The 25,761-nt window shown below is 44.2% G+C and overlaps 2 protein-coding genes across 4 annotated transcripts in view; one reads left to right on the top strand and one right to left on the bottom strand.

Moving 5' to 3' along the window:
• Msh3 (mutS homolog 3) overlaps positions 1-163 on the bottom strand; it is a 139,942-nt gene extending 139,779 nt beyond the window's left edge. For both annotated transcript variants that reach the window (XM_032899044.1, XM_032899046.1), the window contains exon 1: positions 1-163. In XM_032899044.1, the coding sequence (XP_032754935.1) occupies positions 1-138 (138 nt within the window). In that variant the 5' untranslated portion in view covers positions 139-163.
• On the top strand, positions 162-22,471 carry Dhfr (dihydrofolate reductase). Of its 2 annotated transcripts, none has more exons than XM_032899043.1 (6): positions 162-242; positions 850-899; positions 3,007-3,112; positions 9,668-9,794; positions 12,432-12,547; positions 21,556-22,471. In XM_032899043.1, exons 2-6 carry the CDS (start codon positions 875-877, stop codon positions 21,632-21,634), a joined length of 453 nt encoding a protein of 150 aa, XP_032754934.1. In that variant the 5' UTR covers positions 162-242; positions 850-874; the 3' UTR covers positions 21,635-22,471. The 2 variants fall into 2 exon arrangements, with proteins under 2 accessions (XP_032754934.1, XP_032754933.1); XM_032899042.1 differs by lacking the exon at positions 162-242 and adding an exon at positions 326-529.
• Positions 22,472-25,761: the final 3,290 nt, after the last annotated feature.

Below are 25,761 nucleotides of genomic sequence, written 5' to 3'. Positions count from 1 at the left end.
CTTCTCTGCTGGTTCTGTGGGGGACACGCTGGATCTTAGGCTTCCCGCAGACTTGAAGAACCGGCTCAGAACCACTTGCCTCCCCGGGTCTGGGCCAGCGGCATTAGAGCCTCCCGACGCGGATTTCCTGCGGGGCATTGCACTGTGCAGAAGAGCTGGCCTGCTGGGAGCGTGAGCGCGCGGCCGCACTTCCTCGCGCCTGCGCGCGCGCGCACGCCTCAACCAGTGAAGGGCGCGGCCTGGTGGGGGCGGGGCCTTCGCTATACAAATAGGATGCGGGGTGGGCCTTGTGGGGGCGGGGCCTTAGCTGCACAAATAGGATGCGCGGCGGGCCTTGCGGGGGCGGGGCCTTAGCTGCCTTAGTGGTACTCCGCTCCAGGCTGCGATTTCGCGCCAAACTTGACGGCACTCTAAGCTGGTGGGGTCTGATCGCCGCTGCAGACATGGTTCGTCCGCTGAACTGCATCGTCGCCGTGTCCCAAAATATGGGCATTGGCAAGAACGGAGACTTACCCTGGCCTCTGCTCAGGTACTAACTGGGCTGAGCTCGGGAAACCCAGGCGGTTCACTGAGTAGGGTCGGGCGCTTGGCTTGGACGCGCAGGCCGACCTGCTCGGAGACCGGCGTGAGCTGGTAGGCCCTGCCGGCCTCAGCGGGAGGACAAACTATCGGAGCCCGCGGTGATCCCCCTGCCGTGCCAGCCTTTGCTCACAGGCTCCCTGGCTGAGAGCAAAGTCCGGCCACTGAACAAGCAGCAACACCACCCCCCCACACCCGGGCTCGCACCTTTCGTCTTTGACTGGAGCCTGAGCACACACATGACTGGTTAACACAGTGTTTCTCTTTCAGGAATGAGTTCAAGTACTTCCAGAGAATGACCACAACCTCTTCAGTAGAAGGTAAGGTGGAGTTATTAAGTCATGAGGATTCTAGTGTTTGCTTGAAGCAAGATTTACAATGTAGAGGCAGGAGTAGGAAGTCTCCCCTGGGAATCTGGGATCTTTATTTCTTGCCAGAAATTTTTGTATGATTCCCAGAGTTTATAAAAATACATATGCTTGAAATGTTGTTAGCAAGTGCATATAACTCGAATATAACTGGGCAGAATCAGCAGCAAAATTTAGCGCTTTGAATAGAGACCCGAGCTGGTATTTAGAATTGTTACTGGAAGACAAAATTACTGTGTAAATGGAAAGAAGTGCAGGGGAGAAGAGGCTTTAAAAAAATTAAATCTATTGGATTTGGGGGGTCAGGAAGGCATGGTGGGATGAAGGTCTTTCAGTGAGACAGTCTGGGTGACTGACTTGAAATAAAAGAATGAGGAGTGGTATGCAGTAATTATAAGGTAGTTTCAATTGCTTGTAATTGTAAGGACATGCGGTGTAATTTCCCCTAACAGACATGTTTGCTTATCATACAAGAGGGATGGCAGAGCTGACAGAAAAACAGATGTTGAACAACAGTAGAGAACATGTAGGTCACTAGTAGACAGGTTGGCAAATGCCACCTTAACACAGTCTACTCTCAAGAACCTGAATATCAGGACTGGGGAAATGGTCCAGTCAGTCTGAGGTCTAAGGACCAGAGTTCAAAACCTACCCCCAGAATAAAAACCTGGACACAGTGGCATAACAATACGAGGAGCATTAGGGAGGCAGAGACAGAAAGACCCATGGTGCTTGCTCTGTAGCCAGATTTGTAGGCTTCAGGTTCAGTGAGAAACCTTGATTGCACTGCCTGGCCTGGCCTGTGGGTGCACAAGGCACACAGGGTACATTTTTTTTTTCAAAATTTATTTACTTTTAATTTTAATGTCTGTTTTGAATGTGCCTACATACCTGTATATATAAAACATGTGGACCTGGTCCCCACGGAGGCCTGAGGAGAATATCAGTTCCCTGAGACTAGAGCTAAAGACAGTTGTGAGCCTCTGACCCAGGTCTTCTACTGTGCTTTTAACAGCTAAACGATCCCTCTAGCCACCACGAATCATGTTCTTAAAGATCTCTAAATATAACACGGTAATTGTTGTTCAATCGGGATGTCTGAAATTCAAGGTCTTCCAAGTAATTAAATAACAGGGAAGCTGTATGTACAGTTCTCATGACAGTACTTTTTAAATGTATTTTTATTCTTTGAAAGTTTTATATTTTATACAGTGTTTGTTGATTATATCCATTTACCTTCTCACTCCTCCTGTACTCCCTTCTCCTTCCCTAGTTCACGTTCTACTTGTTATTAATAACCCTGTGTGTGGCCATTGACTAGGGCATGAGCAATCAGCCCAGACCCAAAAGATAGACTGACTCTCCCTCTCTCAGCAGCCATCAACTACCAATAGCTATGGGTGGGCCCTCAGGGACTCCTTCTCCATACTTGAATTTTGTCTGGCTTGATCTTGTGCAGGGACCTGATAGAAATTGATGCATACATACGGCAGCCCTGTCATGGCCAAAAGTCAGCTTTTCACAGCTCTTTCCCCTTCTTCCAACTCTTAATGTTCTTTCTGCCCCCTCTTCCACAAAGGTTCTTGACCTTTGAATACAGGTAGAGATGACCTTGAATATACATATAGGTAGGTATTATTTCTCTGGGATAGGTGAGTCAGAGAAAAGTAGTTTTAGATGGTAAACACATTTAATCTCAAGAATTCTGGGAGTAGGAACTATTCTCTTCTCCATTTTAGTTAGAGTCTAATAAAGCATATAAGGTTATCTAGTGAATCACAAAATCTAATCAACCTGAGCACTTTGAACTGAAATTATACATGGTTGCAATGGATTAAAACCTAAGTAAATGATATAAATTGGATGAGCCAAAAGGAAAAATTGTACTATATGTAGTTAATGAGAACTAAATCTGAATTTTAGGTAAAGCTGTTCATCTTAATTTTTCCAAAGGATAGCCACTAGATGTCACTATGACAACCATCTTGCCTATGCATGTCACTGAAAATATACTGAACAAGTAAGTGTTTTCTGATATCCCTTCTGCTTGGTTTTATAGGTAAACAGAATCTGGTGATTATGGGTAGGAAAACCTGGTTCTCCATTCCTGAGAAGAATCGACCTTTAAAGGACAGAATTAATATAGTTCTCAGTAGAGAACTCAAGTAAGTGCTATAACAGGAGCTCACCACAAGAATACTGATCTGTTTCCCAGGGCTAAAATGAGGTGATGAACATCTGTGGGGGGAGGGGGGTCTGTTTGCCTGCATGTGTGTGGCAGGTGCACATGTGTGCACCCAAGCACACAAAACTGAACATGGCCCTTCTGTGTCCTTCCTGAGGCTCTGTCCACCGTGTTTCTGTGCCCAGGGGTCTCTCACTAATCTGCCCTCACCTATTAGGCTAGGCTAACTGACCAGTAAGATCCAAGCTAAACTTACTGTTTTCCAGGTCCTGGGGATCAGACTTGGGTCCTTGTCCATGCACAGCAGATACTTTATGGTATTATTCCCCCCAGTGCCTTATAAATGTCTCACTATCCAAACCAGTCGGTACCAACAGAACTCAACCCCCTAAAGAGACCAGAGCATTAGCTACGGCTTAAACCCCTGAGTCACAATGCCTAGCTGAATATCTTAATTCATTAGAAGCTGAGTGGCCACTTAACACTATGGGGCGAGTTAATTCTGTTCCTTTAAGTGGTTGATTTTTATCACCTTAAGAATTAGAAAAAAATATGGTAACAGTTCTGCAAGTTCCCTCAAACCATTATTCTATAGACTTAGCTATCAGTTATAATATGATTTATAACTGGTCTCTAATTGCATGAAAACTAAAAGTGCCTACGTTTTAAGTTTCAGTGAATCGAAGTGGTTGTCCCATTTTTTGAAATGGACTCTAAATGCAGTAAGCTGTGAAGGACATGTGCTATCTGTAGTTAGCCACAATACCCACGTGCTGTGGGTTCTTTATGCAGTGTCAGAGGTGAACATCTCAGAGTATTGAAATGGCCCAGGAATCAGGGAGAAGGAAGTGTCTGCAAGGTATCTTCCGATTTAACATTTGAATAGTTAATTCCTTCTTTGTGACTGGAAATGTCTTAAGAACCTGAGATGGTTGGGAAATAACTCAGCAGTTGAGAACACTGACTGCTCTTCCAGAGGATCTGAGTTTGGTTCCCAACACCCATGTGGCAGCTCACAACTGGGTGTGACACTAATCCTGGGGGACTTAGTGCCTTCCTTTGGCTTCTAAGGCACCACGCTTTCATGCCCATTGTACACAGGCACTCATGTAGGCAAACACTTATGCACATAAAATTAATAAAATTAATTTTATTAGAAGGACTTACATAGGTAGGTGGATAAGACTAGCTAGAAGTCAAAAGTAATAGTTTGACCTTGACCATGACTTTGACATCGTCGTTGCTACCAGTCTTTGCTTACTGAAATAACTGCCTGGATCTTAAAGGAGTTTTAGTTTGGATGATTTTGGTCAGCATATGACTACAGTCTAAGGGAAAGTTAGGATTGAGGATATTGACTATTCTCCCTTAGATTACTACATAGTCATCAGCAACCATGCACCATCGGAGAGTAGCAGGCACTGCTTGTTTGAACTGCAGTCAAGAATGCCACTCCCGTGTCTTTTATTCCAACCCACGCAGAGAAGCAGATGCGGTAGAAGCTATACTTGTGTATGAGCTTACTTCGTTGTCGGGGTTGGCTTTCACGGATGTGAGGTAGTCACGTGAATCAGAACCTTGGAGTACAGACATCAGGGAGAGCAAGCTGGAACTTTCCAGTGGGTGCTCTGGCCCCTCTGGGAGGTCTCAGCTCTACCCTTAAGGCCTTTTGGTGGTTTGAAACAAAGTCGTCATAGATGTGCTTACATCTACCAGACGAGCACCAGAGTGAAGGGAAGGTAGATCAGCCCTGGGAGGAAGAGAAAACACTTCCATAGCTGCATGCTAAGATTTTTATGTAGGGTTCCTCCCACTCGCCTCCTACAATGGCATAGGTTAAAAATTCGAAGGGCATAGGCAAACATTTGCATTGGTCGCCTCTGCTGATGGGGAACACATGATATGCCTCTCACCACCTGCCTCCATCTTCTTGCTGCTCCCTGTCTTGGTTGCTAGGATATTCTGGTGTTCACTCTCCTCGAAAAGAGTCCGAATTCACGGGCTATATTGCTATTCCCAAGGGCTTTTTAATAACATATTCTTGAATACTACTCAAATTTATTTATGGCCAGCTTGAGCTAAAATAAACAAAGAAATCTCAGTGGGGGAGATGTTCGGGTGAACCAGCATTTCTGCTCAAATGATAAGTCTGATTTCTCCTTTATGACCCCCTGTGGCGTATATAATTGGATTTGGTTGCTTTCTGTGTGTTTATATATAACGTTGAGTGGAGTGCTTTGGTTTTGGTTTTGGTTTTGGTTTTTAAGGGTTGGGTTTTTTTTTTTGTTTGTTTTGTTTTTTTTTTTTTTGAGTATTTTGGAGAAGTTGGAATATCATTTAGGGGAAGACTGTATTAGGGTTCATTTTTTCTTCAATCTCTGGGTTCTCTACTTGGTTTTCCCTTTACCCATGTTCAGAGCTGGGTCCAGGTGCTGTACCCCAGGACTAGCATTCCACATGGCTGTCACTATCGCTTACACAGGCTTTTCCTAGAGCCTGGGTTTTAGCCTCTAACCCCTTATGGGAAAATAATGACTCCTCAAGGTAACCCCAGAGTCACTAAGGTCTGGAGAGGAGATGCTGCTGTCAAACTTTCAGGGTAGTCAAGTTGTAACTTTAATAGAACCGATGTGGGGGATAAGGAGGCCTGCTGACAGGGACGAGACAGTGGTAGTGCTCACATGACTGAAGATGTTTGCTGGCCCTTTGAGTTGGGAGTCTTCACTCTCTTCTATACCTACTATTCTCAGTTTGGTCTTTTCATTGTGTCCTGGATTCTGTGAATGTTTTGAGTTAAGAACTGTTTGCTCTTTGTATTTTCTTTGACAGTTGTGTCAGTGTTTTCTATGGTATCTTTTGCCCCTGAGATTCTCTCTTCTATCTCTTGTATTCTGTTGGTGATGCTTGCATCTATGACTCCTGATCTCTTCCCTAGGTTTTTTATCTCCAGGGTTGTCTCCCTTTGAGTTTTCTTTAATGATTCTATTTCCATTTTTAGATCCTGGACGGTTTCGTTCAATTCCTTCATCTTTGTGTTTTCCTGTATTTCTCTTAGGGATTTCCGTGTTTCCTCTCTAAGAGTTTCTACTTGTTGTGTTCTCCTTTATTTCTGTAAGGGATTTATTTCTGTCTTCTATCAACTTCATGTGATGAGAATTTAGTTCTGAACCTTGCTTTATTGGTGTGTTGGTGTGTCCAGGACTTTCTGTGGTGGGAGAACTGCGACCTGATGATGCCAGGTAGTCTTGGTTTCTGTGGCTTATGTTCTTGTGCTTGCCTCTTGCCTTCTGCTTATCTCTGGTGTTAGCTGGCCTTGCTGTCTGACTGGAGCCTGTCCCTCCTGGGAGCCTGTGTAATCCTGTGATCCTGGATGTGTCAGAAACACCCCCGGGGGTGGGGGGGGGTGAGCTGCTACTTGGGTGTGGGCTGAGGGGGTTGGGTCCAGAGCAGAGGCCTGCTCCAGTACAGGTGCAAACCGGAAGGAGTGTGGGTCTCTGGCTGGGTGGGGTACCTGCATCTTGGGGCCCAGAGTTCCTGGTTCCGCCTGGTATTGGGGCTAGATTTGGGGTATCCTGTGGTCCTGAATGTGTCAGAATACCTGGGGAGCTGAGCTGTAACTGGGGTGGGGGCTGAATGGGTTGCATCCCAAAGCACAGGCTTTGTTCCCAGCACAGGTGCAAACCAGGAGTCTGCCTTGGTTTTTTAAATAAACTAGAGTTTATTCAGATTTCACCATTCTCCCATTACTGTTCTTTTATTATTCTAGGATCTGATTCAATATCAAACATGTGTTGTTTCTCTTCAGTTTCTCCCAACCTATTACAAGATTATTACTTAATTACAACTAATAGAGGATCATTTTATTCTGAAAACTTACCTTGAGAGTTACTATGACCAAGAAAATGTCCTAAAATAAAGAGCCAGAGTGACCTAGAGATTGAAAGGAGCCCTTCTTTAAATGAAGCACTCAGTGTGGTGACCTAGATAGGTGGGCTGTTTAAGACACCCACCTATGCATAAGAACATCAATCAACAGTTATTTGAAAGCTCCTAGAAAAGCACGAGGCAAAGGAAGACAGGAGAGCTCCTCTGCTTTGGAGAAGTCATGGAGGAATGGTTTTGGAAGTAAGGGGCTTGCGTTCGTTCAATCTTTAGACAGGGTAAATTCCATACTGAGTATGCAAAGGTTACTGGAGGGCACTATATTTCTTTCTACATGAATCCCCTTTTTAATTGGGAGCATACTCTGAGTGCCTATAAATCAGACTCTGGGTCCTGGACAACGTTTCAGAAAAAATAGTAAAGACCCTCTGTAGACCAGGGAAGCTCTCTTGCTCTTGGGAGCTCTGGGTTAGCAGTTAAGTTCAGGACTTCATGGGTGACTTCTTATTGTTCTGCGTATACAGGGAATTGTCGGCGCCTGCACCGACACAGTACCGAGAATCAGGCGAAAGCCTGTGGGATGAAAGAAACACACACACACAGGTTATTCGTGTCAAGCCAGAAGAGGAAGAGAGCTTCTGGTTTCTTTATTGACCAACTATATATCCCAAGTATAGCACTTAGCAGGAATCTGCCAAGCACAGTGGGGAACCCTGGCTGAGACTTCAGTAACAAAGGACTGACTATGTGGCCTGAATAAATTAGGGAAATAACCGGGAAGGCCAACCTAATTCTTTGACTCAGGTGAGAAGTACCTGGCCAGACTGCTCCCAGTTGGGGACAAAAGGCTTCCACATGCAAAGGCAGGGCTCAGCAGGGGTCAGACCTTGCTGGAGACCCAGAAGGGTCTTGTTCTGGCTGAAAACATTCCATGAATGTAAACTTCTTGTACCCTAAATAACAGGGAGAGGCTTTTGATCCTACAATCTAAGGCTAAGGCCAAACAGTGACTAGGCAACTAGGCCCAAATCCAATACGGCTCCCACAGGGAATCAAACCCGGGACCTCAGGCATAGCAAGCACATTCCTGTCCCTCTGGAGATCATATTGCTCTCAGCTTTAGACTGTGTATCAGTTTTTTAATCAGCATTTTCTGTTGTGTTTCATCCCTTACTTCATCCTGACCTCAGCTTTCTATTACTGAAACCACCAACCATCCCAGTCACCATAGATGACTTATGAGCTAGGTCATCTTCTCCATGACTGAATCTTTCCTCCTTCTCCTACCTATTCTGTCCTTGAACATGGTCGTACACAGCCTTGTCCCTAAGTTACCCTGTAACCTTTAGGGATAGCTCGGCTCATTTAACTCATGTCAGCCTCCGCTGTTCTGTTTTGGTTTTCCAGCATAAGTCCAAATATATTTTTGCACTATCCTAATTCCCTTGCATATTGACAGAGAGTGAAAAAGTAAAATAGAAATTGAGAAGAAAGGGAGAATGCCACCTGTAAAGTGAATAGTCCACATTAGTTCTTGATTAATCATTGTTACAACTACCAGTTCAAAGACAATTATGTAAGTAATCCTTTTAAAGCACCAGCTAAGAATTTGACATTGAATTAATAACTTCTGATCTATGTCTAATCACTATAAAAGCCTGGTTGTTTAAGTTTCCTCATTTATAAAGGGAACTGCAACTCCCCTCACCATCAAAACTGAGATCTGAAATTGAGCTAGTCAACATAAGCCTTGAGTTTGTTTAACATTTTCCTTTCTGAGTATTAGTTATATAACTGACAACAAGCTCATTTTCAAATACTTCCTTTTTTTATATTGTTCAAAATATGAAAGTTCTTTTCCCCCGTAGATTAACAATCTGAATGCTGCTTCAGATGTTTCAGGATGGTATGGATATTCTCTGTCTAATATTTAATCAGGTCAGTATTCAAACTGACAGAACTGTTCACTAAACATCTGCACAGTCACTCTGTGGACTCTGCCATTGAACGTCTGCATAGCCACTGTGTGGATTCTGCCATTGAACATCTGCATGTACTCTGCCATTAACTTTACTGTGCTGCTTTGGTCGCCATCACTCATCTGATTGCTGCTGTTTGTCCACACATTTCAGAATAAAGGGCAAAACAAGTCCATATCCCCCAGATGCCTCGCAGAGGTCATTAGCTAAAATCCCATGTTGCTCTGTGGAGGTGTTAATATAGTGCCATGTGTGACCCCACATTGTATCTGTAGTGGGAGACAACCTGAGCAGGAGCTGCATCTGCCGTGGTGGGGTGGAGATGAACCTGAGCTCAGTGCTGACACGGTAACCTACCTAACCCTGTTAAGCCTCCAGAGAGTCCCTCGGTCTCCACCCTGACCTTCACCCCCTCCACAGCAGAGACAGCTCCTGCTGAGGGTGTTTTCCCACAGATACAGTGCGGGGTCACATATGGCTGTATGTTTTGATTCGCAAGTACTATTCCGGCATGAAATGTAAAGTGGATATTGGACACTGGCCATATACATTCTGAGTATTCAGAGTTGGAAGAATTAAGTTTTCATAGTGTAGATTGCTTGCAATTCGGATTATTTTACTAATATGGACAGACTTTTACAAGAACCCTAATTCTTTCTTTTTTTATACCTCAGGGAACCACCACAAGGAGCTCATTTTCTTGCCAAAAGTCTGGATGATGCCTTAAAACTTATTGAACAACCAGAGCTAGCAAGTAAAGTGGACATGGTCTGGATAGTCGGAGGCAGCTCTGTTTACCAGGTAAGGAGAGCTGTAGGTAAACAGAGGGACACCCTCCCCCACTCCCCGCCATGTACGTAGGAAGCAGCACGTTGCCCTCCCCGTAAGCCACACAGGAGTCAAAGTACATTATCTGACACTGTCATGCAAAATAAACATAAAGGCAAGGGTAAGGTTTATCATTTATACCAGTCATTTATAAATAGAGCATGTATATGTCAGTGTATAAAATGTCATATTACATTATGATGTTACACCACATTTCATGTGCATTAAGCAGATTCACCCTCCCACCCACTCCCATCAACCTCAGTGCCTTATTTTTAAGTCTATTTTTAAACTGGCAAATAATCAGACAACCTGAAACGTGTATTTGTAGAGTGGCTAAATTGAGATATATCACCTTGCTTTTTCTGTGTGATGAGAACACTTGAAATCAGCTCCGAGCAATTTCAAGAGCACAGAACGTAAGACTTTGTTCCTAACCACAATCGCCATGCAGTGCGGCAGAGCCCCCAGATCTTATCCTTCCTGTATAACTGGAATCTTGTGTTCTTTGGCCAAGCTCCTCCCACATACTAGTCATTTTCAATTCAAAGTACTAGTTATTTTCAGTTTAAGAATCAGTCTGATTTCTTGAGCATAGTGCTTATATGGTACGGCTTTCAACTCCCCGGATGTGCCCTGGCTGTGCTGCTGTGGCCTTGCCTCCAGGATAAATGCCATGATGAGAAGAGCTTGGGCTCAGTCAGCACAGACAAACATATGGAAACTTTTCCTCAGGACCTCATGCAGCCTGAGGGCAGCAGGGGACAGCATGGTTTCATAGCGTAGTGAAAGATAATGGGGAAAGCAGAAAATACTCTTTTCCTGGTGCCATTTGATACCAAGCGACTTACAGTTTCTTTCTTTCTTTGTTTGTTTGGCTATTCTTTGGAAAGGTTAACTAACATTTATGTGGAAGATGAATCGGTCCCGCCCTTTGGGTATATGTTAACGTGTGTACACAGGAATGATTCGAGAAAGAAGTTTACAGATTGCTAAACTGATTATAAACCCTCTGTGTCTCACATCCCTGTAACGTTGTCTCAGATTAAGATACGTTGCGTAGACTAAGGACTAAATGCACTTACATAAATCAGCTCTACAGTAAGAAAGTGCAGGCCTACGGGGAGCAGGCTGGCATGTTACAGTACTTTAATCCTTCCTCCATGCCAGCTCTGAAGTGCAGTCACCAAGAGCAAGAAGCCTGTGGCCGTCTGCGCCTGAAATATTCACTATATGTCCCTTTATGGAAAGCTCACCCCGCTTTGATGTAGAGCTGCAGACGCAGCTGCAGTTAGTCCTTTTCTGGTTTGTGGAAACTATTAGAATATTTATTTGATTGCAGCAGTGATAATAAATGATTTAACATAAGCTAAAATACTGAAAAGAAAAGTGCTCTATGCTTGTATTTGGAGGTTAGCAACTTAAAATCTTATATATGCATGTATTTTTTTTCTTCCTATGGATGTTTGAGGATCGATAGTTATTAATGCTTTCTTGGATCTGTTCTTAAGAATCATCCTTTCCAGGCTGGAGAGATGGCTCAGCCGTTAAAGGCTAGGCTCACAACCAAAAATATAAGAATCATCCTTTCCATTAAAAATATAAGCTATTTCTTCCAAGGCCATTTTGTCCATAGAGACTATCAACTTAACATAGACACTGGTTAGCAAAGTTGTTGACCAGAACAGACTGAGCGCCATAATCAGCAAGAGGCAAGAGGCTTACAGAGAAATGGGGGCGCTTTTAGGTAAGGACAGAGTAAGAAAGGTAAACCACCATCTCTGTGGGGCTGGAGACATGGCTCAGCAGTTAAAGCTCTTGCTACACAATCATGAGGACCAGGATTCAGATCCCAGCACCCACATAACACACAGGGCATCCTGTAAACTTCTGTAACTCTGAGTGATTCCATAGCCTCTTCTGGCATAGGCACACAGACGCATTCACCCGCACGGACACAGGAAGACGTTAATAAATAATTAATTTAAAGAAATGGTATACTGAGTGTTCCCAGGGTATTTTTCAACAGTGGCAACCTCACAAAGATACTTTCTTACTCAAGTGTACAGATGCAAACTTCTCTTTGGAATTGCAACAAAGTCATAAGGGGGAACCTTAAAAGAGCAAAGGAAGAAAAGCAGTGTGACTGAATGCTTCAACTTAAACAAAAACTATGATGAGCTAGAGGCCAGGACGTGTTTTCCCAGTTACTAACTGTGGCTAGTGCTATTGTCGCGTGACTGAGCCTCAGGGCAGAGGGTTTATATGTAAGTTCAGGGGACTGAAGGGACGGCTCCGAGGTGAAGAGCACTGGATGCTTTTCTGAGGACTTGAGCTCAGATCCCAGCATCCACATCACAACCATCTCCAACTCGAGCTCCTCCGGCCTTCACAAATCAGTGCTCGCACACGTGTACCCACACAAACATAGATGCCAGCATCGTCTAAATACAAGCAAATCTTTTTTCAAAATATTTTATACCTAGTAAGTGTGAGCAGTTGTAAACATGCATTTAATGCCTGGTGCAAACACAACTAGAACAAGTAGCTTCCAGTCTCTTTGCACTTCAGCACAGGTTAAAGACTGATTCCTTGTGTTTTGTTTTAAAGGAAGCCATGAATCAGCCAGGCCACCTCAGACTCTTTGTGACAAGGATCATGCAGGAGTTTGAAAGTGACACATTCTTCCCAGAAATTGATTTGGAAAAATATAAACTTCTCCCAGAGTAAGTATGCAATTATTAATTAGTGAGAAGCACTTTAAGGACTAATTACAGAAAGAAGGGGGAAGCAAGAGCAAAGTACGATGGCATATATGTATGAAAATTAACTCCGCAGCAGAAGCCAAAGTGTTAAATAAAATAAATTAGTAATGAAAAGAGGAAAAAGAATTACAGAGAAGAGTAAATTTTTTCAGATTTGATTTGAAGTAGCAATGTGTTATGTAGAAAGATAGTTTTTAAATAATATTTTTATTTATTTAAAAATTTCATACAATATATTTGGATCATATTCATACCCCTCCTCCACCTTCTTCCAGGTCATGTTTTCTCTCTTTGAGAACAAAAACAAAAAGAACATGGTATCTAATCTGCATGGCTGAACTCCTAAACATGGGGCCAGCCCTGGAGTGTGGTTGATAGACACAAGGTCACTCTATTGAAGAAAACTAACTTCCCCTTGCAGCACTGTCAGCTGGTTAAGGGTGGGATTCGTCTTGTTTGTCTTGAGCCTGTGCAGCTCTTGTGCATGCTGTCACGGTCACCGTGAGCTCTTGTGTGCATCTGCTCTGTCCTGTCTGGAAAGCACTGTTCCTCAGTCACCCGCCACCTCTGGCTTACAGTCTTTCTCCCTTTCCCATGTAGACCACTGAACCTTGAGGGAAGGAGTGTGTGTGTGTGTGTGTGTGTGTGTGTGTGTGTGTGTGTGTGTGTGTGCGCGCGCGCGTGTGCGCGCGCATGCATAGGCGCGTGAACATCATTTAGGGCTGCGTATTCTAAAACCCCCTTTTTCTCCTTGGTGACCAGTTGTGGGTTTCTGTGTTAATTGTCATCAACTGCACAAAGTAACTTCTCTGATGAGAGTTGAGCATTTGCAGGTATAACAATGTGTTACTGAGAGTCATCTTATTGCTATGTTAATTTAGCAGAATAACAGTAGGCTTTCCCCTAGGGCCCATGGCCTGTCTATCTTCAAGTTTAAGGTAGCCTTGCTGACTGTGTCAGGTATGGGTTCCATCTCATGGAGTGATCTTTTACAAAGAAGAAGCAGTTGGTCACTCCCATAGCATTCATGCCAGGGTTGAACCAGTGTCTCCTGCAGGCCGTTGCTACTACTGTGTCTCACAGAGGTCAAGGTAGGTGAGACTGATGGGTTTTTCTTTTCTGATAGCGCATATATCACCTTCCAGCACTGTGAATTCTAGCCAATAGGAGTGAAGCTTCTAAAGGAGCACAACTAGATTTCTCCATGTTCTGTGGCATAAGAATGTAGTGTCTTTTTTTCACATATACGTGTTCATTTAATTTTTTATTCAGAGGCTAATCTACACAGATGAGTTACAGGGCTTGCCAATTTTACTGTCTTTAAGAAAACTCCTTTAGCTGATGTTAGGTAGCTGTTTCTTCCTAACTGAAGCGTGCCCTCCTGGAGGAAGGAGAAAAGATTTAAGACTCAGGAAGCAAATTCAGTTTATAATGTGCAGGAAGCTTATCAAGCTTAGGAGTAACAAGGCCTCCCTAGAAGTTATGTGACTGATGGCAGCTGCTGGGACCAAGAGACTGATGGGTGATCTATCTGTCTGTCTGTCTGCCTGCCTGCCTGCCTACTGCCTGCCTGCCTTCTGCCTGCTGCCTGCCTGCCTGCCTGCTGTCTGCCTGCCTGTCTGCCTGCCTGCCTGCTGCCTGCCTGTCTGCTGTCTGCCTGCCTCCCTGCTGCCTGCCTGTCTGCCTGCCTGCCTGCCTGCCTGCCTGCCTGCCTGCTGTCTGCCTGCCTGCCTGCCTGCCTGCCTGCCTGTCTGCCTGCCTGCCTGCTGCCTGCCTGCCTCGCTGTCTGCCTGCCTGCCTGCTGCCTGCCTGCCTGCTGCCTGCCTGTCTGCCTGCCTGTCTGCCTGCCTGCCTGCCTGCCTGTCTGCCTGCCTGCCTGCCTGCCTGCCTGCCTGCCTGTCTGCCTGCCTGCCTGCCTGCCTGCCTGCCTGCCTGCTGCCTGCCTGCCTGCCTGCCTGCCTGCCTGTCTGCCTGCCTGCCTGCCTGCCTGCCTGCCTGCCTAACTGCCTATGCCTGCCTGCCTGCCTGCCTGCCTTTTGCCTTTTAGTCACCCATACTCCTGTAAGTCACACAAAGAAACTCACTAGTTCACTAAGCTAGACCTGGGGAGTTGTTCCTTTGGTCTGTTGCCAGTGCCAGATCAGAAATAGAGGTTTATTTGTGCCCCTACAAAGATACATTATAAGAATGTTTACTTGGAAATACTCAGGCTTTAATGATTTTAATGGCATCTAGCAGCGGTCACTAGCTCATTCTAGGGGCATCAGGCCTGTCTTGGGCACTGTGAAAATTGTGATGATTCTGCCTGCTGGTGCTGCTGCCTGCCCTGGAAACAAGGCCTTTACAGCAAGGTGGGAGGGGGTGGCCAGTGACAGCATGAAGCAGTGCTGTCTTTTTTGGGTACTGTGGTCATGTGTGAGTGGTCCTCTGACCAGAGGCATCTACACTGAGATCAAGATGTCAAGGAACAGCCACATGTCCCAGGAGCAGAAAACAGACAGTGGACCCTGAGGTAAGAAGGAAGTTGACCTGTTCTGTCAGCTAGGAGGAGGCCAGTGAGTCTCGCCAGGCACTGCCTTAGAGGATTCTGAGGCAGGACATTGTCCCAGCTGCTGTGACAGATGCACTGGAGGGAACCAGAAGAAGTCTAGATTTGGGGAAAGATGAGGCAGAGGTTAAACCTGCCAGTGTGGTGAAGGTGGAGAAGAAAGGCCGCCCCTGTGATTCCAGTTGGAAACTCCAAGAATTAGAAACCTTGGAGCATTTTAATTTAAAAGTACTTCTAACAGTTAGCTATAACAGGAAAAGAAAAAGTTAGTTATGTCAACACTTTCAGACCAGTTCTTAACACATTTTCCCATATAGTCCAACTCTGTCTAGTAATTATCCTCTGAGTATAAATTTGCTTTTTACACATCCCCTAAAGAAACATAACAACTTAGTCTGGATAAATGGATGGTCAAGCTTTAGAGTAGCAGTCTTGGCACTCTAGAACCGTGGTTCTGAAGTACTTTAGAATTATAAGAAGCAGCCCCTCAAGTCCTGCCTTTGTTTGGGCTTAAACTGAAAACCACAGTTGGTCATTTTCTAAAATGCTTGTGTGAACATTATACCCTGTGTATTTTCTCTTCTGCTTAAATTGTGTATTCTCACATTGTGTGAATGTAGTTCTCAGTTCTCCCTTCTCATTTCTTCTATTTTCCTACTAGCAATAAGACCAGACTGCTGTGCCGTCAGCTTCCTTTAAATACCGTTCTAAGGCTTGCCAGTTCTAATCCAAACATTTCCAAGGTGCTGACCCTTGAGGATCCTTGACAACTTAAATGCCACTGTGGTTCTCTGACTTGTAAAAAGCAAGCCAACGGCTTTGCTTACATAGGGACACATCATGACACTCACCTGTGGAGACTGAGCTCTGTGGTTTTGCTGTACTTACATTCATTCCTATAGTCACAATTTCAGTTGACCATAAATGTGAAAGTATTTTTCTGGACTCTCAGTTCTTTCCCATTTTCTATGTGTGTCATTATGCTACTACTTCACAGTCTTGTTTTGGTTTTAACTGAGTCTCATGTAGCCTGGGCTCATGTGGTCCTGGAAACTCACTGGCTAACCAAGAATGACCAGCTGCTTCCATTTCTCAGGGGCTGGAATTACAGCCACTTTATTCAGCTTACTACATACAACTGTCATCAGGAAGCAAAACCTCTCAGATCTGTTCTCAAGACCGCTTTCCGCCGTTCTGGGCCCTTTGGTTTCCATATGAATTTATATTAGTATGCCAGCTTCTGACAGAGAGCAACCTGGCATTCTCATAGGTACTATATCCATAGAGCACTCTGAAGAGAACGGTCTCTAAACAGTATGAAGCCTGTTAGAGCTTTTCACACAGGTAGGTGTTTACTCTCTTCCCGTAAGCAATGCTTGAGCATTCCATTCGTACACTGCTTTGAGAATGTTTTATTCCTTTGGAGGCTGCGGTCTTCAGGTTCTTCACGCTAGTGTATAAAACTACAGATCACGATAGCTGGTGTCCTGTTCTTCACAGTTGGAGCTTAACTGTTGTCTATATTTGTTGATAGTTGTTTAGTGGACTCCTCTGATACCCTGTAACTCTGGAGTAGAATTAACGGTTAGGGTTGGTAGTCCTTTCTGAGCACTAGTGAAATGAACCCAAGGTGAATGTGTCAGCCGCCCTGTTAGTGTCCTCTGCAGCTCTACTTCCTCCTAGTCAGGTGTCACTATCTCCTCCTCTTGCCTGTGTATCTGATCCAGAACTTCCAGCAGGTTGACTAGGAAATTAGACAAACATCCTACTCGTCCTGTTCATGGTCCCAGGAGGAAAGCACATGACTTTCTCTCGCTGAGGAAGGGCCCTTTGATTTCTACTTCATTGAGTGCTTTGATCACGAAGAACTGTTGGATTTTGCCACATGTTTTTTCTGAACTATTTGACACTATTAATACTGTATATTACATGATTGGTTTTTATATTAAACTAATCTTGCATTTCCAAGGTCAATTCTACTTAAGAATTGTATGAGATTTTTTTTATGTTAGTTATGTCAGTTTACCATTTTATTAGGGATTTTTTATTTGTATCTCTACAAGACAATAGTGTATGATGTTATCAATGTTTAGTTGGTCTTAGAGTCAGGATCTGTTGACTTGCAGTGTGAGGTAGACAGGGTGATTTAGGAAGCTGTGAGTCTGCTTGCTTGGAAAAGCTAGGAATAGTGTGTTGGTTCTTTGCCATCACAGGATTCTGAGGTGAGTGGACTAAGACAGGACAAGGCCATTGCTGTGACATGGACATTCTAAATGACATTCGACAGGAACAAACACCTGTTTCAGTGCAGCATTTGATAACCATGAGTTCTCTGACCTGCACTAACATCACAGCAGCCTCCTTAACACAGAATAGAGGGGATTCCCTAAGAGGAGACCTTAATCTTTCTTTAAGATTAGGAAAAGGGAAACCTCTAGACAGTAAGTGTCTTAGGGTTTCTACCGTACAAAACGCAACTTGGAGAAGAAAGAGTTTGTATCATTTTGTGCTTCCAAGTAACAGTGCATCATGGAAAGAAGTCAGGGCATGGCCTGGAAGGAGGAGTGGGTGCTGCTTACCAGCTTTCTCCTGTGGCTTATTCAGCCTCCTTTCTTCTATGCCCCAGGACCTGCCCATGAGCACCACCACCCACAATGGGATGGGACCACTCACATCAGTTAATCACACAGATAATATAGGCCAATCTGATGGGAATGCTTTCTTGATTAAGATTCCTCCTTCCCGGATGCCCTCATTTTCTGTTATATTGACATACACCACCCAGCCCAGCAAGTGCTCTCTGTCTAGAAGGTAATAGAGTTGCTCTGCCCTGGGCCTTTGTCTAAGCCTCCATCCACTGGAGAGCTTCTCATTGCTGCTAAGGTCGAGAATGAGCTTTAGTCATTCTCCATTCCCCTCCATCTTTTCATCAGCCCCATGTGTATTTATGTATGTTTGTGTTTTATTTAGGTTTTTTAAAAAAAATTGTCAAACCCACACCATTTCATCTCCTGATTCCTCTCCTATCCTCCCACAACTACTCACTCACCATGTCATGTTTTTGTTTTGTTTTATTAACACCCTAAGTCCATGTACTGCAGTCAGTAGTGCAGAGTCCACACCTCTGAAGAGAAATGACCCTTCCTCTCCCCGCGGCCATTAGTTATCAGTCACTCCTAAGCTGGGGGTGGGACTTCCAGGCTTGGTCTCCCCATGCTCAGATCTTGCATGGGTTTGATAACATGCAGTCTTCTCTTGTCCAGAAATCTGTTCTGCAACCATGCACTAATCTCTGCCTCTTAAAATTTTTGCAACCCCTCTTCCACAATGATTCCTGAACCTTGGAGTGAAGGGGGTATAAGGCTGTGTGCGTGTGTGTGTGTGTGTGTGTGTGTATGTGTGTGTGTGTATGTTATGCATAGGGGTCAGAGGACAGTGTCAGGTACCATCCTCAGGAGCACTGTCCTCTTTGAGACTGGTCTCTCCTTGCCTGGAATTCAGTTAGGAGGTTGGCTGGCCCTCAAACCCCAAACATCTCCTGTGTCTACCTCCTCAGCATTAGATATACAATCTCGGCACCACATCTGGTATTTTTATGTAGATGAGGGGCGAGCTTACTCAAGTTCATTTTGATCCCCACTGTCTTCATATACTGATATATTACTCTTAGTTTATACAGGTTTCCATTCAAACACAGTATCTTTCATTAACATCATACAACTTATGATGGGATTTTTTTTCAGTCAGTACTGAAATGAAGATGAAATAAAGATAAAAGCAAGGACTGCTGTGAGTGGGAAATGAATTAGAAAGTGGATGAAGCCTGAGATCCAAAGTCCATATCACCGAGACGGTGGTTTTACGATGCACTGGCCTTTTTTCCTTTAAGTCCTTGCCTATACAACTGTTACTTCAGCAGCACCGTGCCAGCCGATCCCACACAGCTCTGTTCTGTTCACTGATACTGCTTGGAAGAAAATTTCAGTCTCAAATATCATGAGACCTCAACCAAACCAGCAGGCCCAAAAGTTTTATATCAGCAGTATTCTGTTTAATGAGCTAAAAAAAAGATGCTAAGACAAAAGGTCGAGCTATGCTAGTCCATTTTATCATCACTAATAGATCGCCCGAGGCAGACTAACTTTAGAAAAGAGATACTTAGCTCACAGTTCTTGACTCACAGTTCTTGAGCCTGAAAGGGGTGCTATGAGCCTCCGCATGGCTGCTGGTAAAGACCTCAGCAGATGGCTCACAATGACAGGCAGCCCTAGAGAGAGCCTTCACACTTGGACTCAGGAGGACAGAGAGAAACGGGAGTCTCCAAGTCCCATCTGAGGGCATACTTCCCATTAACCTACGTCAGGCTTAAAGACCACCACACCATCATCACACAGGACCAGGCTTTTAACACATGCTGCCTTGGAAGACACGACTCCTGCATACCACAGCAGAGTTGGCAGTTGGTTCCAAAGCTAGGACCCATGCCCCTCATCAGGGAACACCATGGAGTAAATTTTAGATGTTCTGGTGTTTCCTCTTCTGATCCCACTAACTCTTGACTCTTGAGGATACTGGCAAAGTCTCCACCAGAGCCCGTGTTTCTGGTGAAATGCCCATTTGATTGTTTGCTGCAGTTTGCTTTCTTACGGAAAACTGTTTCAAGGATTGTGTTTGCCTCTGAGAGCTTCAACCCAGTCATCTCTGGATTGCTGTAATCTTTTATTATTTCAGAGCTGCTATTTATTCTGACTCTTAATGCTTGAAGAACCTATATAGAGGAAGTGGGCAGAGCCTAAGAATAGGTAGTACGCCAATTCCTGTGGGCCTGGAACTTGGAGTCCAAGTCCTGGCTGGGAAAATGGCTTAGGAGTTAAAGGTATCTGCAGTGTAAATGGTTGGCAAGTGGACCTGGGAAAACAGCTCTGGCCCCCAGGTGAATGCACATACAGGAACATGTATGTAAAACACAAACACGCACATGCACACACTCAGACACACAAACACACACATACACACAGAGTCCAAGTACAGTTCTCAAGATTTTGTTTGGAATTGAGCTGGGGTACTAGTTCACAACTATAATCTCAGCACTGAGGAGCCTGCAAGTTCAAAGTCAGCCTGAGACACAGAATAAGATCCTATCTGAAAACCAAAGTAGTTTAGAATTGTGGTTGTAATTATAACTATTATTTTAAAAGACCGAAAGATAGTAGAGGGAAAAACTGGTTTAAGAAGAGTTCGATTTTAGGTTTACAGAAAGATTGCATGTAATGTGCTACGGAACATATCTAACCAGTCACTTAACAGAGTTTATTATTCTTGGCTCTTGAAAGAGCCTCTTGGTACTTTCGCTTTGTCTTAGTGATTGACAGCCCTGATGCTGGATTTTACACGTAAAAAATATGCAAATGTGACTTTTCCTGACTCATTCCAAAGAAACTCAAATCATAGTTGAAATGGGCCTAGTAAAGTCAGTTTCAAAAGGCAGGAGTACTACAGAGAGTGAACAGCGAGAGACTAGGGAATGCTTAGCAAATAGAGCTGCTTCTTTTGGCACAAGACAAATTTTTTTTTGACACATCCACAATTTTTCCATATTGTAACTAGTGCCAGTATTATATACACAAGACATTGTAAAGTCTTTGGAAGCATCCTTGGCAAGAGTGAGTCTGCAGTATTACCTCAGGAGAAGGGACTTTAAGGACCATGTCAGACACAGGCTCTTCTGTGAAGAAAGAAGGACAGACAAGTACCCAGGAGAGCAAAAGATGGAAACAGCAGCCCGTGGCTCCCTCTCTCGAGGTCTAGGATGAAGCTGCATCATAAGGAGGCATGGACGGACCTGGGAGCACTCCCTGGGAGGCCGACAGCCAGAGGGTCTGAGCAGAGACCTAAGTGACAGTTGGGGGTGGAGAAAGCAGGTGCACTGTGGCTCTAACAGGCAGTCATGGTATGCCACATGTCACCAGGCTAGTAAAGCCATGGTGTGCCCATAAATCAAGAAACCAAGAGTCTGCCTGGGACCAGTCTCAGGCAGCTAAAGATGGTTTGTTTTTCTTTTCTTAGAAATGTGATTTTAGCGATAACTTATAAAAGGTTCCTGAGAACTTGCCTAGTAGCTCATTGGTAGTGTGGTAAGATACAAGAGAAATAGGACCTAGGGTTCATTTTTTGAGGAAAGATAATGAATTCTAAATGAAGAAGATTTGGGGCGTTATACTCTCTAGCAACTGGGTTGCTGTTTCCTTCTATTGCTGAGTGCTGTGGGTATGGCCTAGGGGTGGCTTGCCATGCTGAAGAAAGAGGGAGGAAAACTTGATTCCCATCCCACACTGCTGATGCCCTGGAGTGGGAAGTTAGGGAAGCCACACTTGTTTCAGTGGATGTTGAATTGAATCTCATGAAAACTTTTCTTTTTCAGATACCCAGGCGTCCTTTCTGAAATCCAGGAGGAAAAAGGCATCAAGTACAAGTTTGAAGTCTATGAAAAGAAAGACTAATGGGAAGATGCTCCCAAGTCCTACTGCTTCTCCTAAAAGGATGCACTTCTACTGGCTTGCGATCTATGAGTAATTATTTCTTTAGGGAGGAGTGGCTGGGAAGACACATTTGTTTTGTGTTGTGGAGATGGAACCTAAGGCCCTGTGGATGCTGGGCCAATGCTGTACTGCTAAGCCACCCCCAACCCCAGCCCCTATATAATCCTAATCAATGTTTTCATTTCCCATTAAGCTAACTGGATTATATTAAATGTGCCTTAAGAAATACCACTTGCTATAAAGGTCTCAGCGCCCCTCCCATGAGGCCTCAAGTGGCTCAGCAGCATCTGCATAGGGTGTCGTGTGTACAGAGGACCCCAGAGAATAGTGCCCCTGGAGCCCACGCTGATATGGGGCTCACAGAAACAGGAGCTAGACAGATAAGTCCAAAGGCAGGAATGGGCTTTAAACAGCAGAGCTGAAACTCAGACTTTAAAAGAAAATTAGATCAAAGTAGAGACTGGATTATTCTGTGCACATCACACTTGCTGCAAAGCTCTGTTCACTCAGACAGAAAATCGGTAAATTGAGAACTCCATTGTGTTCCGTGGAGACGAGAGCAGGTGGAAGATTATGTAAGGTCTGAAACATGGAAACTTTCTGTTTCTCATCTTCAGTGAGATTCCAGGGGATATTACAGTGACAGAACAAGAATAGGCTGCTTTCTACAAAAAAGTAATCGCAAGCTTAATAGCTCCTGTTAAGAACTCAGATAATGAATTGAGAATGGATACTGCTTGAAATGAAAATTAATGTTAGAAACTAAACTTTATAAAAATAAAAAAATGAGCATTAAAATGGCTCTCCTCTCAGCATGGTTCATATCATCAGGTCAAAGGAAGTACTTCTGCCCGGCCTTGTAAATTAGTATGATCTTTTTTATCTTTCACTTGACAATTTCATATGGGTTTACAATGTGTCTTAATCATACCAGAACCTCATTCCAACTCCCCCCACTACCTTTGCATCTTCTTTTTCTTTTTATAACCCTCTGAAACCAGTGAATACTTTTCTTCATGTTCCTAGGGCAGCCTACCAGGGGACACACACACACACCACACACACACCACCACACGCACATGCACACACCTCAATACTACCTACACACTGCACACACACACACACACACACACCACACACACACACACACACACACACCACACACACATACACCCCACACACACCACACACACACCCCACACACATACACACACACACACACACACACACACACACACACACAAACACACACACACACCACCCCACACATACCACCACACACACACACACATACACACACACCACACATACACACGCACACGCACACGCACACGCACACCACACACGCACACCACACCCCACACACACACACAAAGAAAGTTAATTGTTTCAGCATCTTCCTGTAAATTTGGAAAGAGCCTAAATGTCAAAGGAATGAATAGTTCTGTGTCTGTAACATACAATGTCTGCAGCACTTGAGAAGGATGTGGCCCTACAGGAAAGTCGAGAAAGTCCTTAAGTAAAAGAAAGCATAATGAAACACACACACAATCTACTATTATTAGCATGTCTAGGAGTAACATAGTATTGATAGTTGATAATATCAGATTTAGTGTTATTTTGTTTGTCTTCTATGACTAGGATTTTTGGAAACTACATTTATACAAAATTATTTAAGCTATTAAATCACAGCCTTAGTTTTCAACAGGAAGATGAGGGTTTAGAGCATCGAGGATAAAAATTATTTTTCAGAAGTTATCTCCATCAAGGGAGAGAGGCCAGCTCATACGGAAGAAAAAGATCAGTTCTGCAGAGCAGTGCACATCAGATGAAGTAATCATGCTTTCCTGCAGTGAACACAACCTGAAAGCTCCCAGGATCCAGAATCTGCAGGACTCAGTGACTCGGTCAGAAGAAGAAACAAGTTGTTTGCTGAGGAAATTGAAGTGGCCAGCAAACACATGCAGATGTAAACCTCCACTAGGAAGGAGGGAGGCACAGGAGAAGGTTACATGTGCCACTGTGACCATCCTTAGACTTGAATGTGATATTTCCTACGGCTAGAGGTGCTGATCTCAGTCTCACAGTGGATAAAGACCAGGAGAGCGCCTCATACACGCCACAATGAAAGACTGAAGGCAGCCAGGAAATCTAGAGACAAGGAAATTATTGTCTGTCTATTTTAGGGTGAGTTCTCTCCAAAGCATATTCCGAAACATTCCAGGGAACGTGCTCTGTGTGGTAGGTTGTACCAGAAAGCACAGTTGGGATATCGGAAAACAAGAAACCTAGTTCAAGCAGACCCCGCTGGCAAGCCGGGAACCTAGGAAATTGAAGGAAGAGAGTTGGAGTGTGTAAATTCTGATCATTGCGGAACATCCCAAGTTGTCAGCCTGTTGCTCTGTGTAAACCGGACACATGCCAACTGCCAAGGTCCCGGGTGCTGGAAATAACAAGCTGCTAACATAAATGCAAAGAATACTAACTACTTCTGCAACTCCATGTTTCTGCTGCTTTCTACATAAAAAAGTGCACAGCCCATGAATGTATTTGAAATATACCTACCAGGGTGAGGATAAGGGTGATGATCATAGCTTCCACCAAAGCATTGTATATACTGTAAAGGAGATGTGATATGTTTTAGTGTTAGAAGTAGGTTTCTGGTGGACTTTGAATTTGATTTTAGACTCATAGAGTTTGAGATGTCTTTAGGAAAGGAAGAAAGAATGGAATAAAAATAAGAAACAACTCACCTTCAAAATTCTAAAAAAGAAGCTATTTTCTTTTCTTTTTTCAATTTTATTTATGAGTACACTGTAGCTATCTTCAGACACACCAGAAGAGGGCGTCGGATTCCATTACAGATGGTTGGGAACCACCATGTGGTTGCTGGGATTTGAACTCAGGACCTCTGGAAGAGCAGTCAGTGCTCTTAACCGCTGAGCCATCTCTGAAGCCCGGAAGTTATTTTCAACGAATAAATTTATGCTCACTCAAATGAACACAACCGTGTGTCGGTCCCCTCCATGTATCATCTCTTAGAAAGCTGCTGGGGGAAGTGCCAAGCAAAGTGAAGGGTTATACAGACCAAAAGAAGGTAGCCTAGCAGCTATGAAAGGTGACTCCAAGTGCAGGGTGCTGGATTCGTAGCTCGCTTAGGAAACAACTAACAAATAAAACCAGCTAATAATGGGTAGGTGGCAGATCTGGAGCCTTTGAAATGTCCTCTCAAGACAAAGCAGATAAAACGAGGCTGGCAGTCACACAGTTCAGCAATCAATTTGGGGGAACGCAATACGAGGAAGGCCATCAAAACGCTGTTTTTCAGCAGTGAATTATATGAACACAGTCATAATGGGGTGAGTGGCTGCCTGGCCCATAGAGGCTGTAAGCTGGGACCTCAGCTTGCCTGCGATGATCAAGAAATGACACTTATTTGAGAAAAACATTACAAAAAGTGACTAAACGTTACAAATTGGCACTTGAGACAATTGGAGAGGCTTGGTGGGGACTCCTAGCCCCAGTAAGGCTGCGCTGACTGGCCAGAAAGCTCCAGTTACCCTCTTGCCCCTGCCTCCCACCCTCGGGGGTGTTGGTGTGTGGTGCCGCTCGTGTCATGCCAGTGCAGGTGGAATCCGACACGAGCACGGAAATCTGAACGCAGTGCTCACACGTAGGCTGCGGGCATTTTACTGAGTCACCTCCCCAGCCTCAAAACGTTTTTCTTAAATCTTTTCTAATAAAAATTTACACTTCTTTACAAGGGCTAGCCTCCTGCTACTCTTTGTACCTGCTACATAAAACAATATGGAAACTTTGAAGGCACTATCTGTCCATATCTGGCTGAAAAGGGATTAGCTGTGGTCACACAAAAGCCCACACCAACTATCTGGGAAACACCGGGCTTTTTCCTTCTATGCCTGCCCTGCTCTTCCACAGGAACCCAGTCTCATTGTTTCCTAGATGTTTTCTGAACTATCGCTGTATGATGAGAATTTAAAGATCTAAGGAAAGAACTATGTGTGTTCTGAACACACCGGGGAGCGAGTTGTAAGCTTCTGTAAGGTTGGAATTATGTAATACCCACT

Source organism: Rattus rattus, chromosome 3, assembly GCF_011064425.1.
Source record: "Rattus rattus isolate New Zealand chromosome 3, Rrattus_CSIRO_v1, whole genome shotgun sequence".
Taxonomy (NCBI): domain Eukaryota; kingdom Metazoa; phylum Chordata; class Mammalia; order Rodentia; family Muridae; genus Rattus; species Rattus rattus.
This window is presented reverse-complemented; position numbering and strand designations above follow the sequence as displayed.